Source organism: Narcine bancroftii, chromosome 7, assembly GCF_036971445.1.
Source record: "Narcine bancroftii isolate sNarBan1 chromosome 7, sNarBan1.hap1, whole genome shotgun sequence".
NCBI lineage: Eukaryota > Metazoa > Chordata > Chondrichthyes > Torpediniformes > Narcinidae > Narcine > Narcine bancroftii.
The window spans coordinates 85,067,987-85,083,379 of NC_091475.1; the positions used below are offsets into that span (position 1 = coordinate 85,067,987).

At 38.2% G+C, this 15,393-nt stretch overlaps 1 protein-coding gene across 6 annotated transcripts in view; it reads right to left on the reverse strand.

The window, feature by feature from the left end:
* Positions 1–15,393, reverse strand: part of pibf1 (progesterone immunomodulatory binding factor 1) — a 159,550-nt gene that overhangs the window by 49,685 nt on the left and 94,472 nt on the right. For all 6 annotated transcript variants that reach the window (XM_069890573.1, XM_069890572.1, XM_069890571.1 and 3 more), the window contains 3 exons: positions 10,251–10,416; positions 6,194–6,344; positions 4,125–4,215 (listed from right to left, as the gene is read on the reverse strand). In XM_069890573.1, coding sequence (XP_069746674.1) covers positions 4,125–4,215; positions 6,194–6,344; positions 10,251–10,416 — 408 coding nt within the window. The remainder of the gene's footprint in view (positions 1–4,124; positions 4,216–6,193; positions 6,345–10,250; positions 10,417–15,393) is intronic.

Consider the following 15,393-nt stretch of genomic DNA (forward strand, 5'->3'; position numbering starts at 1 on the left):
AGGATTAACAAAATCAACTGTTTAGAACATCTTTAAGAAGAAAAAGCATTCTGATGAGCTCAGTAATCACAAAGGGACTGGTATTCCACGGAAGATCCCCACTGCTGATGACAGAAGAACTCTCATCAGGATGAAGAAAAATCCCCAAAAATATGTGGACAGATCAGAAACACTCTTCAGAAGGCAGGTGTGGATATGTTAATGACTACTGTCTGCAGAACACTTCATGAAAAGAATTAGAGGCTATATTGCAAGATGCAAACCATGAGTTAGCTCCAGAAAGGACAGCCAGATTAGTTTGTCAAGAAGTATTCAAAAGAGTCTGCAGAATTTTGGAAAACGTCTTGTGGAGAGATGAGACAAAGATTAACCTTTATCAGAGTAATGGAAAGAGCAAAGTGCTGAAGGCATAAAGGAACTGCCTAAGATCCAAAGCATAGCACCTTTGCTATGGTTTGCATCTTATAGTATCGCCTTTGTATTTCTGTTCACGAAATCTTCTGCAGACAGTAGTCCTGAAAAGTGTTTCTGATTTGTCGGACATACATTTGGGGATTTTTCTTTACTATGATGAGAATTCTTTTGTCATCAACAGTGGAGGACTTGCTTGGCCTACCATTCCTTTTGCGATTACTGAGCTCATCAGTACACTCTTTCTTCTTAATGATGATCCAAACTTGATTTTGGTAATCCTAAAGTTTGAGCGATGTCTCATCCTGTGTTTTTTCTTGTTTTTCAGCCTCATAATGGTCTGGTCCTCATGGCAAGTACAGACTCCAAAGGTAATCATATAACTGGAGATAAGCCTAGCTCTCTTAAACCTGCACCAAATGAAGCAATTAAACAGACCTAAGTACTCACAGACCCCTGTGATGCCAAAGGTCCCAAACATCATGGTGCCCTGAAATTAGGGTATTATGCATAAAAAGGGTTGTCATTTCTACATGGTCAAAACAACATGTATACAAATAACATTGAATAACATCTGGAATGTGCATTTTAATTATATGTGAATTGTTCAATTACAAATTTAAAACTTTAGAGCACAGGCAAATACAGGAAAAAAAAAAGTGTCTTTGTCCCAAACATTATGGAGGGCACTCTGCATGCTTTCCAACACAGACTTTCTTTTAACTGAACACAAAAAACTCTTGTAAATTTAGATGGTCTAAAAACACCCAGCTGTTTATCCTTGCAAATGTTTGCACTCAAAGATAAAAAGAGAAGCAATAAATTGTAATCAAAATTAAAACAAAAAGTGGTCCATTGCAGATTAATGTTTAGATTCATTTTCTCAAACACATCCCAGTTTATCCCAGTTTTTAGATTTACTGTGAATAATTTCTAATCATGTTTTTACCTTCTACATTTCTCAAAAGATTTTATTCAACACTTGTGCCCGAGGGTAGAATTGAAGGATAAGAATGGAATCTCAGAAATGCTCGAGAAAAGACTATGAGAACGAAGACCTGATTTTGGATAAATATCTAGTATTAAGTGATCTTGCTGAAAGCAGTTTTATAAAACAAGGGAATTTGTCAGAAATCTGAGATTGATGGATATGCATTTTTCTAATACCAGACCTGCATTAAATTTAAACAGATGATCTTTATTGAATAGAAAATTATTTTTTGCCAGCACATTTACAGCTAAATGTTTGCTTAACTATGAAACAGACTTAAAGATTCCAGACTGACAGATTAAAATAAGATTAAGAGGGAAAGTGGCCCAGGATTCATATGATTTAAATTTTATTGAGTTCTTTTAAAAAAAAGTTTCCCCAAACCCTTGAGTCGGTGTTGAAGTTATGTAAATTATAATTTAACTTATCCATAAACTAGGAACAAACATGGCAGCACATATAACCATGTGTGTCTTTCTAGTCCTCTAATAACAAAGTTCACTAATATGCTTCACCACTACATCCACCACTATTTCCACCCCTCCCAACCAGAAAACCTCAATATTTGCCCTATTTTTGTGTTTAGATGCTCAATTTATCAAACTGTTTATAAGACTGCCACTTTGACCATTTCTGAGACCCACTCCTGAAATGATGGTCCCCCATTATACTTGTCTGAATCCAAATTTTGAAAGTATTTATCCCCAAATAACCCAAGTGTGTCTACCAAAGTTTTCAAGTAAATTGGAGCTAAACTTAAAATCTTGGAATGATGTGATTTTGTATATCATCATTATAATAAACTAAGTACAAAATAGGAGCAGGAGTTAAACCTACTCCACCATTCACTAAGATTTGACTGATCTGGCCATGTGGACAGCCCCATTTACCTGCCTGTTCCCCCTAATTGTTAATTATCTTACTATGCAAAAACCTTGAGTCTTAACTATGGATAATGAGGCTGCCTCAATTGCTTCATTGGGCAAAAAAATTGCACTACTCTCCTGAGAAGAATTTCTTCCTTATCTCTCTGTCTTAAATCTTCTCCCCCAAATCTTGAGGCTATGTCCTTTCATTCTAGTCTCACCTGTCATTGAAAAAAAGCTCTCTGCTTCAATCCTATCTATTCGTTTCGTAATTTTATGTGTCTCCATAAAATTCCCCACTCATCCTTCTGAAGTTAAATCCCAGGCCATTCAATCGTCCAGCATAAGATAAACCTCTTATTTCTGGAATTAACCTGGTGAACCTCCTTCACACCATCTTCAAAACCAGTATATTGTGGCAAAAAGAAGGAAACCAAAATTGCACATGGTTGTCCAGGTGCCATCTCACCAGCACCCTACACAGCTGCAGTTGAACCTCCCTGCTCTTAAATTTAGTCCCACTAACAGTAAAGCTATAATCTCATTTGGCTTCTTCTGAAAAGTTACTTTGTGCGATTTGTGCACATGCATATCCTGATCTCCCTGCACAACAATATGCTGCAATTTTTCACCTTATTGAAAAACAGAATTTTTTTCCAGTGTAACTTATAAGTGCCATAATCAAATCTAGCAGAATCAGTCATGAAAATTTAGTTGAGGCATAACTTAAAGATAACAATCTTTGATAAATCAGTTGCCTGATCCGATGACATACCTCACCCCACCCCCCGCCCCCCACACACACAAACAAACTACAGCAAAATAGCTGACACTGCTTGACAGCGACATGAAAGAGATTATAAATGTCTGAAAATTTAACTACAAATCGCAATCCATCAGGTGCAATGAGCCTTGTTTCAGAAAGGTCACACACTTGCATCATCAGAACATTAATCCAGTACATCAGAAATGCAAGAAATTAAACTCGAAGAAGACAAGATCATTACTGAATCAGTGAGAAAGTAATCAGGATAGAAAGTATTTTTCTTTTGGTTTATAATGAGCATATAGATTATGTTTATAATGAGTTTATTGCCTGAAACATTGTACAATGTGCATAAGTGGCAAAATTCTTGCTGCAGCTGAACAGGTACTTTATTTAAAAAAAAAACTACAGAGAACTACAAGAGTATGCTTACTGAATTAAATAGACTATGAATACAAAAGTAAATAAATATTCAGTTATCCCTGTGTTTAAAAAAAAAGTTTGTAGTAGTTCAGACAGTCCTTTTAGAGTGTTGGGACAATCCATGATTAGTGTGATAAGGGATGTTCAAAAATCCAATAGCTGTTGGGAAAAAAATGTTCCTCAACCTCGAGGAGTCTTGTTTTAAAGGTAAAATCTTTAAAACACAGGTTTACAAATACAGATGCTTCATCAAAACATGCAATGCTTTTCATGACCTAAAAAGGGAACTAAATAGACTGTGTGGGAACCTTTATTCAGTTCAAAATGGAAAGATTGCAACACCTGCTTTTAAAATAAACACTTCAAATTAAGCCAATCCCAGAGATATTTTCTGCTTCATCTGTTGGCATTCAGTAATTAGAAAAGAAATGTGATAGAACACAGTAGTGCAGCCTGCCTCTGTCCCTGTAACTCCTCCCCAAAAGATCCCCAATAAAGGCTGATAGCCCTAGTCTCCTCCCCCCATACCAGCCTTGGATCTGGGCAAGTAGCATGTAGAGACATGCACAATGTTTCTGGATATTAAAGCCTTTAACCACATGCTTTATGTCTGCTTATGGTTATTTATCGAGCTACAAGAACACAGAAAAATGCATCCAATTTTTACCTTTGTTTGAGGCGGCGTTTTGCTGTTGTTGGAACATTTGCACCGTAACCATAAGAAAAAAGAACACGTTCAGCATCATCCTCATTTTCCACTGCAGAAAGCAAACAGAATTGTTGTGAATATATTGCAGCAATTAGAAAAAAAACAAATATACCCAATTAACCAATTAACAGCCTATACTATTAATAATGCATAAAATACATACTGAAGCAGTCTGATGTTTAATGACATTCAAAACTCAAGAGACAATCTAAATTACAATTTTAGGATTGTAATTTATTGATAGTTGAAATACACCATTCATTAATACATTTAAAATAACTTTTATCACCACTTTTTAATGAGTTCATGAACATTTAAAAAATGGTAGAATAATGCTCTTGTTTCATGGATAAATGCAAGACATTTCATGGAGGTGACCCACACAAGTGAAACCTCAAATTAGCCATCCATACCAATAAATAATGAAGTAGTTTATTGCTGCAGTCCAAAATCTCAGCAATTTACAGTTTGTCCAAAAAAAGACAAATAGCATGATTCCAGTGCTCGGGAATGATTACATTCCACAGAAGAACAACCAAATTCCTGACAATTAACATCTTATAACGAAACCCAGTGGGACATGCAATATAAATCGTGGTCATTGGTATTTCAGACTGAAAGGTCCATCTTCTTCAAACTTCACCAAAAAAAACACAGTATGGTGCAATTATCTTCCATTTGATTGGATACAGTTACTGCACACAAGTTGCAAACTATCCAAGGCAAAGCAGACCACTTGATCAGAATTTTTCAATTGAAACATCATTCTTTCAACACATCAAGGATGCTGAGCCCGTGATACACAAGTCAATCGCAAAGACTTCTTTGGCAATATCTCCCAAATGCAACCATCATCATCTCGGTCAAAAGCATAGGTGCATGGCAGAAGAATGACTTATAAGTTGCACCATATCTCAGCTTGATAAGTAACAGATATTGCTTTGTAAATGGGACAAAATTCTGAAATTCTTAGCCAAAAGAATCAGGAATGTATTTTTATTTATTACATAGACAACGTGGTTCAAAGTTACTCACTCATTAAGAATACATGATTATAATACAGAGGGGTTTCACTGGAAGGCGCAGAATAATTTTTTTTATTTTGTTCCGTTGCTCGCAAGTCTGGAAATTTGCTACCTAATGTGTTTTAGCACAGCAATTTGTGCTTTACTCTCACAGCTCCAGGAACCCAGGTTCATATCAGTTCCCAGCAGAGTAACCCCATCAGTCTCCTTTCCCAGTAACTGTGCAACTTTAGTACAGAATAAAAGAAGAGTCCATGGCATGTGAGAGAGTACACTACTGGTACAACTGGGTAATCCAGAGTTGCTAATTCACTTATCAAAATGCCTTTGGGATATGGGAAGAAATTCAAAGCATCAGTTGTCATGGGAGAAATATGCAAACATACAAGGTGAAGATCGAGGTGAAACACGAAAGTCTGCAGACGCTCTGATTGTAGTAAAAACACAGAAATGCTGTAGGAGTGCAGGGGGCTAAAAATGCAGTCCTGTGGGCTGCAAGGTAACTTGAAGAAGGACTCAGGCCCAACATGTCAGTTATATATCTTTACTTCCTATGGATGCTGAGAGACTGGCTGAGTTCCTCCAGCATTCAAGGAGAAAATTGAACCTGGTGCTGTGAGGGTAAAGCACAAATTGCTGTGCTAAAATGCATTAGGTAGAAAATTTCCAGGTTTGCAAGCTCCAGAACAAAATAAAAACATATAGTGCCTTCTTATTCAACAATATTAATGCTGAGAGTAAAGTGAAAATGAGAGAATGTGGGCTTGTACATGTGCACAGCTTTTGGCTCAACAAATACCAGCACCATACTTTAGTCTCTCCATTCATCTCTACTAGATTCTGTCTGGGTTAATCAGTATATTAAAGTGTTATACTGAACGATAAAGGAATATGTGGGCTGTGTGGCTGGTGCAGCAAAATACCAATGATGTTTATATAAAAATGTTTACAATTTTGTTAGATGGTGAGAAAACCTCAGGCCAATTCTTAAATGAGACTTACTTTCAGCTGATTGCATTATAACACTATCCAGCTCCTGTTCTAGTTTCTCATAGGTCACCAATCGTGTTTGAAGTTCAGAGTTTTGAGTCTGAAGTTCCGTGGTATGCTTGTCTGCTGATGCCTGCAGTCTGTAAAATTCTTTTGTTAAGACCTATTGAGGCAACCAATGACAATTAACTATAAATCTATCTTTGTATACTAACTTTAAAAAGTAAAATACATAGTTCCAATTTGTTTTCTGTAAGTCTGCTACATAACATACTCAAAGATTATTTCTATTCACTAGTTAATGCAGTTAATGCAAGATTAAATATGCTGATAAATGAACAAGAAAATGACCTTAGCCCACATCTACAGTTGTGGATGATGAATCACCAATAATTGCATTGGACTATTCATTGTGCTGGAAGACAGATGAATAATTAAGACAGAGGATAGAAAGGGAGAAGGGAGGAGTTAAGAAGTATTAATGGGAATCATTAAAGAATGAAAAGAATATAGGAGTGGATGGGATTATTGGAGCAAAGAGGTAGAATGGCATGAGATGCACAAAACAGCTGCAGGCACGGGGCTAGTAATTGAAAAAGGATTTGATGAAAGAGGCAGAGGAAGCAATGACAGATGAGGTTAAAGGAGAGGGAGAAGAAAAGCACCATTTAAGTTACTGGACTATTGCCCAAAGTTCTGGATGACTGATCATGAGTCATTGAATAATAATGACTTTAACTGATAATTAAAAGAATTATCATGAAAACAATGGAATTCCAGAAGGAAATGACAGTTTTTAAACTAGTTCAACCTATATTTTACTTTATTTGTTTTGTGAAATGACCCAGCAAGTTACTCAACTCAAAGAGTAATTGTGAATAAACTATAAATGCTAGTCTTGTCAACAATGTCACGAGAATGGATAATAATACGTGGAGTCCGAGGATTGGATCAGTTCAGTGTAATGAAACTCATTCCTACAAGCCAAATTTTTGGTTCTGCTGCAAGTAATTGATAACTGCAGTATCCACTCGCCAAAGGAATAATAGGTTGATCCATGTTGAAACTAGTTAAGTACTATCAGCTACTATATTGTACTTTCATTCTGAGCAGCATGACATTCAGGAAGATTGTTAAAACCTGATCGTGTTGGAAAGTGGGAATTTAAAGAACTGCTTGAATGGAATGAGTAAAAGACAGGGTTTGGGAGGGTGGGGTGTGAAAACAACTGAATGAGCAGTGCAGATTAAAAACACTGCATCAGTTGTTTTTTTTAATCTTTGTTATTGGCTATCTGATCTGTGGCTTTGTGTTGTGAATATTTACATTTTAAAGCAGGTGCATTGATAAATCTCAAGAATAAACCCCAAATTATAACAAGAGCATGAACTACATAAATTAGATGAACCTTTACCTTTCCTGTAAAAATATGGGTGTCATCATTTCTGCTAGTAACAAAATGAAGAGTGCTAAAAACATCAATTAAGCCTAAAGGCAAGTTCCAGAGACATTTCTGTGATTGAAATATCAGAGATTAAATTACAGTATGCATGGAGACTGAAGATGGGAAGAATTTTCTCATTGCATTAATTCAGTTCATCTTGCACTAAAAGGAAAGACGTGGACAAGGGTTTTTTTCACTTTAGTCTATTCTTGACAGACTTGAGATAATCTTTTGAGTTTTTTTTAAACTTAAGGGTGTTTTATTTGCTATTTTTTTTAATAGTGTCGCAATTCCAGAGTAGGAGTAATCCAGAAAAGCAAAACATTAATTATTTCCAGAAAGCACTGCTTGTACTCATTAGATCAACCTCAAAATCTTATTTAAAGTATTTTTATTCTCTACTTTAGTGATCACAGAAACAGAATCCTCATCCCACGATCTATAAAAGACCAGAATAACATTTGTTCTTTTCCAGACTCCTGATGCTATAGTTTTTTTCCAATGAGCTGAAACAACTTTCAGACCTAATCGGTCTGAACAAGGTACTTAATAAATATTCTGTTTAATGGTTGTTGCGTACTGATATTTTAACTGCAAATACATGTAATTGTAAATCACTTACAAATGACATTTTTAACTCTCTGAGCCTCATCATTTTTCTTTGTATTTGATCTGCTCAATTATACCTGCATCTCTACTTTTGATGCTCTGCTCTCCAGTAAAATGTTTGCTCTTCGATACTGTGGTTTCCTGCCAAGAGAAACATTCTCCTCTGCCAAAATCTCTTCACCCCTGCCAATCAGTTAAATCATTCATCTCCAGATTTGGTTATCTCCATGGATCAGTTTCTGCACCAACATAATTCAATATTTCATAAACATCGTGGAGAGTAAAGATCTCCACTACATCTTTATTTCTCATCCCTCTTCCCTTCCAGTGGACCCCCAGTGTTAAAGATCAAGTACAATGAGTGCATAAACTGGCTTGAAAGGGATGGTAAAAGCCATCTTCCAAGAGGATTGGAATTTCCTGGTATAAACTGGAAACATTGGGACACATTGAACAAGACTCACAAATAAGTCATCCCATTTCAGTGGATTATTTCATGCTGGGTTCTTATTCTGAGATTGTGGAGAGGTACTGTGTTGCAACCAACACAGTTTATGTTTATGTCATCATAAAATTTAATCTCATACATTTTTGGATGTACATCATATGAAGTAAGTGCCATTAGATGTATATCGCATTTGAATACAAAATGACTAGTAAAATTAAAATAAAGACTGCTGGATGATTTGTAACACTGTAGAGAAGTTCATAGTTGAAGAAATTCCTCAATTTTGAAGACAGTATGAGAAGAACAGGTTCTGCTGGGAAATCTGCAGAGATGTAGAGTATTAAGTCCATAAAATCATTCATTATTTGTGGCGCATTAACTGTGTTTATAATTGCCCTGTAAAGGTTAAAACATTGTGTTTTTTTAAAAACTTTTAGTTAATTCTGCACCTGTCTCTTTAAGAGACTTTTGTTTGTAGTGTTACCATAGTGACTATGATCTAATACATCGTAATGTCTGCCCAGACTAACAATTTGCTTATTATTCAATGAGATGTAGAAGGTGTGAGCATAAGAAATTTTTCTTTGAATTTTTTTGTCTCTTTAAATACCATTATGTATTTCTTTAAGCTAGTATCAGAACTGTGCCACAAATATTAGATACTTGGGTGTTTCAACATTGATTAAAAGAAGAAGAGGAATTTCAATTTTTCCTTGTGTATCTTGCAGGCTGGAACATCAGAACACAACACTTGCTGAATTACTGCTATCAAATCTCTGTAATGCTTTTCTTAATATGAAGAGATACATACTCTCTTCTATGTGCAAGGTCATTTTTTTTTTAAAAACCCTTGAAGTGCTGGAAATGCTCTGCAGACCCCCAGCAGCTATGTGGGAAGTTTTCATTCAAACTAATTTTATTTGGCTATTTTAAGAGCTTGAATATGAGAAAAACTACCAAGGTTCCTTTTATTGTCACATAATAATAAAAAAAAGCAAACAAAGTGTCACTATGAGCATTGCCTCTAACAATAAGAGAAAGAGAAGCAAAAGAGAGTTCCTTCAAAATTATATCTGCATATCAAAAATTAATTTTCTTTTTCTTCAGATTCGTCCTGATTGCTGGGTATTTCCAGCCATTTTTATTCTATTTTCCTTTGTAGCTGTAAATATTAGATTTTGTAAGAGCAACATTAATGTGAAAGAAGAGCTCGGCTTATGATGTCATCACGATGCGCAAGTCTGATGCATTCTGATTACAAGACTATCGATTGGAATGACTTTAGAATACGAAACAGTTAGGGATAAGAAACATCTGCCTCCTCCAGAACTTTAGGATGCAGGCAGCCAGAAGTGCATTCCAACACATATTCCAGCTTTCAGCCTTGCCTTAGTTCACTTCTGCTTAGATATATTAGTAGCATTTTGCAAGGTAGTTACGTGATGGAGAAAAATGTGTAAAGCAAAAAAAATTAGCGTAGTATGACATACGTAGTTTAATCATTCACATTGAAGTTATCTGAGAACATTTAAAACATTATTACTATGAAATAAACTCAACTATTTTACCTCGAGTTTCTTCTGGTATTTATCACATTCCACCTGGCACTGCTTGAAATTCTTTGCTGTTTCCTGTTGTACCAATTGAGCTCGCTCTGACTCAAACATTTTTACTTTCACCTGATTCATGAGTTCAGATATGCGGCTATCGGTGTTGACCTGTAGCTGCCTGAACCTAGAAAGTAAGAGATGTAGAAAAATGTGTAATTTTTACTCAATATACACACAACATACTATCTTCACAAGCTCCATCAGAACAGGAGCACCACAGGATTGCATTCTTAGCCCCCTGCACTCCTCATTTTACACCTACAACTGTGTAGCTTGGTATGACAATAACACTGTCCACAAATTTGCTGACAATACCATGGTATTGCATAAAGAAAGGTGATTGAGTCAGCATATAGGAGGGAGAATGAAAACTTGGCTGAATGGTGCACCAACAACAACCTGGCACTCAATGACACCAAAACTAAGGAGCTGATTGTTGGCTTCAGGAAAGGAAAGCCAGAGGAATACAATTCAGTGATCATTGGGGGATCAGATGTGGAGACAGTAAGAAAATTTAAGTTCTTGGGGGTCATGATCTCAGAGTACTTTCTTGGATCCATCACACTAATGGCATCGTGAAGAAAGCATGTCAGCGCCTCTACTTCCTCAGTAGTTTGCAGAGGTTTGGTATGACAAATTTCTACAGTTGTATAGTAGAAAATGGGCTGACTGGCTGCATCATGGTCTGGTATGGGGACACCAATACTCCTGAACGTAAAGCTCTCCAAAAGGTAGTGGACACAACACAGGACATCATGGACAAAACCCCTTGAATGTATCTACAGGGAATGCTGCTGTCGGAGAGCACCAGCAGCAACCATCAAGAATCCACACCATCCACCACACACTCTGTTCTCGCTGCTGCCATCAGAAAAGAGGTATAGGTGCCACAAGACTCACAGCACCAGATTCAGGAACAGCTGTGACCCCTCCACCATTAGACTCCTCAACAATAAATTCAATCAGGGACTCATTTAAGGACTCTTGTGCACTTTATTGATTTTTTTAAATTCTGTCTTTATTGTTTACATTTGTTTACATTCATTATCTTTTTACAGTTCTTTATTTGTTTACATCTATGCGCTGTGTATTGTTCAGTTTTGCACTACCAATAAGTGGTAATTCTGCCTCACCGATAGAAAAAACGAATCTCAGGGTTGTATGTGATGTCATGCAAATAGTCTGACAGTAAATCTGAAATCTTAAATGAATTCCTAAGAATGTATATTATTCATCAAATTTTCCCTCCTACTAGGTTGTGGAAGGTAACGAGCTTTGACATCGTCACATAGATTAGAATTCTTCAGCATTAATTTGTTTTTTTTTCCCCGAGGTCTGACAGTCAATCCCCCAACATTGGTACTTATTATACATGGTTAACAGTGAAAGAATAATCTTTTGTTAGCTCTGCATTTAATGATCATTCACCAGGAAGTGTTGGGCATTCACATGAAACATGGATAATATCAAGCTTGACTGAATATGCAACATCTTACGCATGTTACTGAAAGAAGAGGGTGTGGGTCTCAAGAAAGCTGGGAGTGTCAGGAATCAATCTGAAATGAGTGCCTTTAAAAAACGAGTGGAGGGAAAGTTCAGGGTTAAACAGAATGTGGGAGGAGTAATCAAGATAAGGGGCAGTGACAAATAAAAAGAAGGGTATCTCAAGAGGAGTAGCTAGTGTGTCAGTGGCTTAGGGTAAAAGTGGGACAAAGGCTTTGGCTCACAAGCCTTCGGCAAGCAGAGACTGAGGACATGTAAGCTAACATACTTGTATTTAAATTAGGAAGAGTTAATGGAGACAGCAGCTAGGGCAGTAGAACGCTCTGAATGCAGGTTGTGGGAAATCTGGATGGCTCAATTGTCCCTGATGACTACACCTTCAGCTGCAGCTCCCGTGAGCCTGTGTTAGGGAACTGGAGCTGGATGAACTCCGGATCATTCGGGAGGCAGAGGCAGTGATAGAGAGGAGCTTCAGGGAGACAGACACCCCTTAAAGTCAGTAGACAGGAACTAGGTGACTGTTAGGAGAGGAAAGAGAAATAGGCAGTCAGAGCAGAGCATCCCTGTGGCCATTTCTGTCAACAAAAAGTGTACTGTTTTGGATACTGTAGGGGGGTGGGGGAACTATCTACGTGGGACAAGCCATGGTGATCACATCTTTGGTGCAGAGGCTGGCCCCTTGGCTCAGAAGAGAAGGGGGAGAAGAGGAGAGCTACGGTAATTGGGGACGGTGTAAGGAGAGCAGATAGGAGGTTTTGTGAATGAAATTGAGGCTCCCAGATGGTATATTGCCTCCCTGGTGCCAGGGTCAGGTACGTCTCTGATCGTTCACAGCATTCTGGAGGGGGAGGATGAGCAGCCATAACATAGCTAGGAGAAGGGATGAGGTCCTGAAGAGGGAATATAGGGATTTGGGAAAGAAGTTAAAAAGCAGTACCTCAAAGATGCTCATCTTGGGATTGCTGCCTGTGCCACGTGCCAGAGAGTATAGGGATAGAAAGTTACAGCAGATGAATCTGTGGCTGGTGCAGGGGGCAGGGGTTCAGATTTGTGGATCACTGGGATCCCTTCTGGGCAAGATCTGACCTATAGTAAAATGACAGGCTGCACCTGAAATGGAAAGGAACCAATATTGTGGATTAGGGAACAAGGTCAAAAGCACAATGCCATGTGTTCTGAGTTTTTGAGGAAGGGCAGGCAGGGTCAAAACATAAATGTAGCCAGTTAGAGGGGTTGAAACATATCTATTTCAACGCTGTGTATTAGGAATAAAGGGGATGAACTTAGAGCATGGATCAGTATGTGGAACTGCAATGTTTTGGCTGTTACAGAAACTTGGCTGGAGGAAGGGCAAGACTGCTGGATGCAGGTATCAGGGTTTAGGTGTTTTGAAAGGAATAGAATGGGAGGTGAAGGGGGGAGTTGGTGGGAGTAGCATTACTGGTCAAGGATAGTACAACAGCTATAGAAAAGAGAATGATGCAGAGGGAGTATGGGTGAAAGTCAGAAATAGGAAGGGAGCAATCTCTACTGTGAGTAATCTATAGGCCCCCAAATAGCCCTTGGGACTCTTTGAGGAACAGATTTTAGAAATAATGCAAGAATTACAGGGTTGTAGTTATGGGTGATTTCAACTTCCCTAATATTGGCTGGCACATCTTGACTGCAAGAGGGGTGGATGGGACTAAATTTGTCAGATGTGTTCAAGAATGATTCCTGACACATAAAATTTAAAAAAAAACATGGTCGTGATATTACAGTCTTTATATATCTAAATTCATTTAACACCTTGTGCCCCTGTTTTGTGCAATTTTGAAACATCGTATTTGCTTAAAGGGACCACCATTTTAAAATGATTCCAAAATCTGGAAGATTCCAAACAATGGCAGGTGTCCGGTCTCAATGATTCCGGATAAAAGGCTAGGGACCCGTATGTGGACCGGTTGATGAGAGGAGAGGCCATACTGGATCTAGTTCTGGGTAATGAACCTGGTCAGATGGCAGATCTATTGTTGGGAGAGCATTTTGGTGAGAGTGATCACAACTCATTTAGCTTCAGCATAGCTATGGAAAAGGATAAGAAAAGACAAAATAGGAAAGTACTTAATTGGGGAAGGGCTAATTACGAAGGGGTGAGGCAGGAACTAACAAGAGTAATTTGGAAACAATTGTTCAAGTGTGAAAACACAGAAGTAATGTGGAGTAAGTTTTGGGACCACTTGTGCTGGGTTCAGGATAGGTTTGTTCCATTGGGGCATGGAAAAGATGGTAGGAAAAGGGAACCGTGGCTGACAAAACAGGTGAGGCAACTAGTCAAAAGGAAGAAAGAAGCATATATTAGATATAGGAACCAGGAAGGTGTCATTAGAAGTATATGGTAGCCAGGAAAGAGTTTCAGAAAGGACTTGGGAGAGTTCAAAGGGGGCACAAGGCCTTGCATGTAGGATTAAGGAGAATCCCAAGGCGTTTTATGCATTTGTGAAGAATAGAAGGAGGACGAGAATTAAGGTGGGGCTGCTAAAGGATAAAGGAGGCAGCATGTGCTTGGAGGCAGAGGAGGCTGGGGATATCCTAAATGAATACATTGCTTCAGGATTAACAAGAGAAAAAGGCCTTGATCAGGCTGAGGATAGACGAGAACAGGCTTGTGTGCTGGACAATGTGGAGTTAAAGGAAGAGTAAGTGTTGGATCTTCCTAAAAACATCAAAATTTTTAAGTCCCCAGGGCTGAACCCAATATTTTCTTTTACATTTAGACATACAGTAACAGGCCATTTCAGCCACAAGTCCATGCTGCCTAATTTACACTCCATTAACCTACACCCCCAATATGTTTTTGAACGGTGGGAGCCCCCGGAGAAAACCACGTAGACACAATGAGAATGTACAAACTCCTGGATGATTCGAACCCCAATCCAGTCCTAATCACGGGTGGTGGGCTAACCACAATAGCAATCCTGCCACTTTGGGTTCTGTGAAAAGTGAAAGAAAGGATAGCTGGGGCACAGGGGAGGTGCCAGAGGATTGGAAAATGGAAAATGTATTCCTCTTGTTTAAAAAAGGTAATAGGGAGAATCCTGGGAATTAAAGACTGATGAGTCTTACATCAGTGATGTGCAAACTATTGGAGAGGATTCTTAAGTATAGGATCTATGAAAATTTGGAGAAATACAGTCTTCTCAAGGATAGTCAGCATGGCTTTATGAATGGAAGGTCATGCCTCATGAGCTGAATTGAGTTTTTTGAGGCGGTAACAAAAGAAATTGACGAGGGTAGGGCAGTTGATGTGGCCTACATGGATTTTAGTAAGGGATTTGAGAAGGTCCCCCATGAGATACTCATTTAGAAAATCATGAGGCACGAGGAATCTTGGCTGTGTGGATAAAAAAATTGGCTTGCAGGTAGAAAGAAGAGAGGAGTAGTGGAAGGAAAGTATTCTGACAGGAGCTCAGTGACTAGTGGGACCCCTGCACATCATGATTTTTATACATGACCTGGATGAAGAGGCTGAAGGATGGGTCAGTAAGCTTGCAGATGACACGAAGGTTGAAGGAGCTCTGGATGAAGCTGAAGGTTATCAAAGGTTACAAGAGGATAT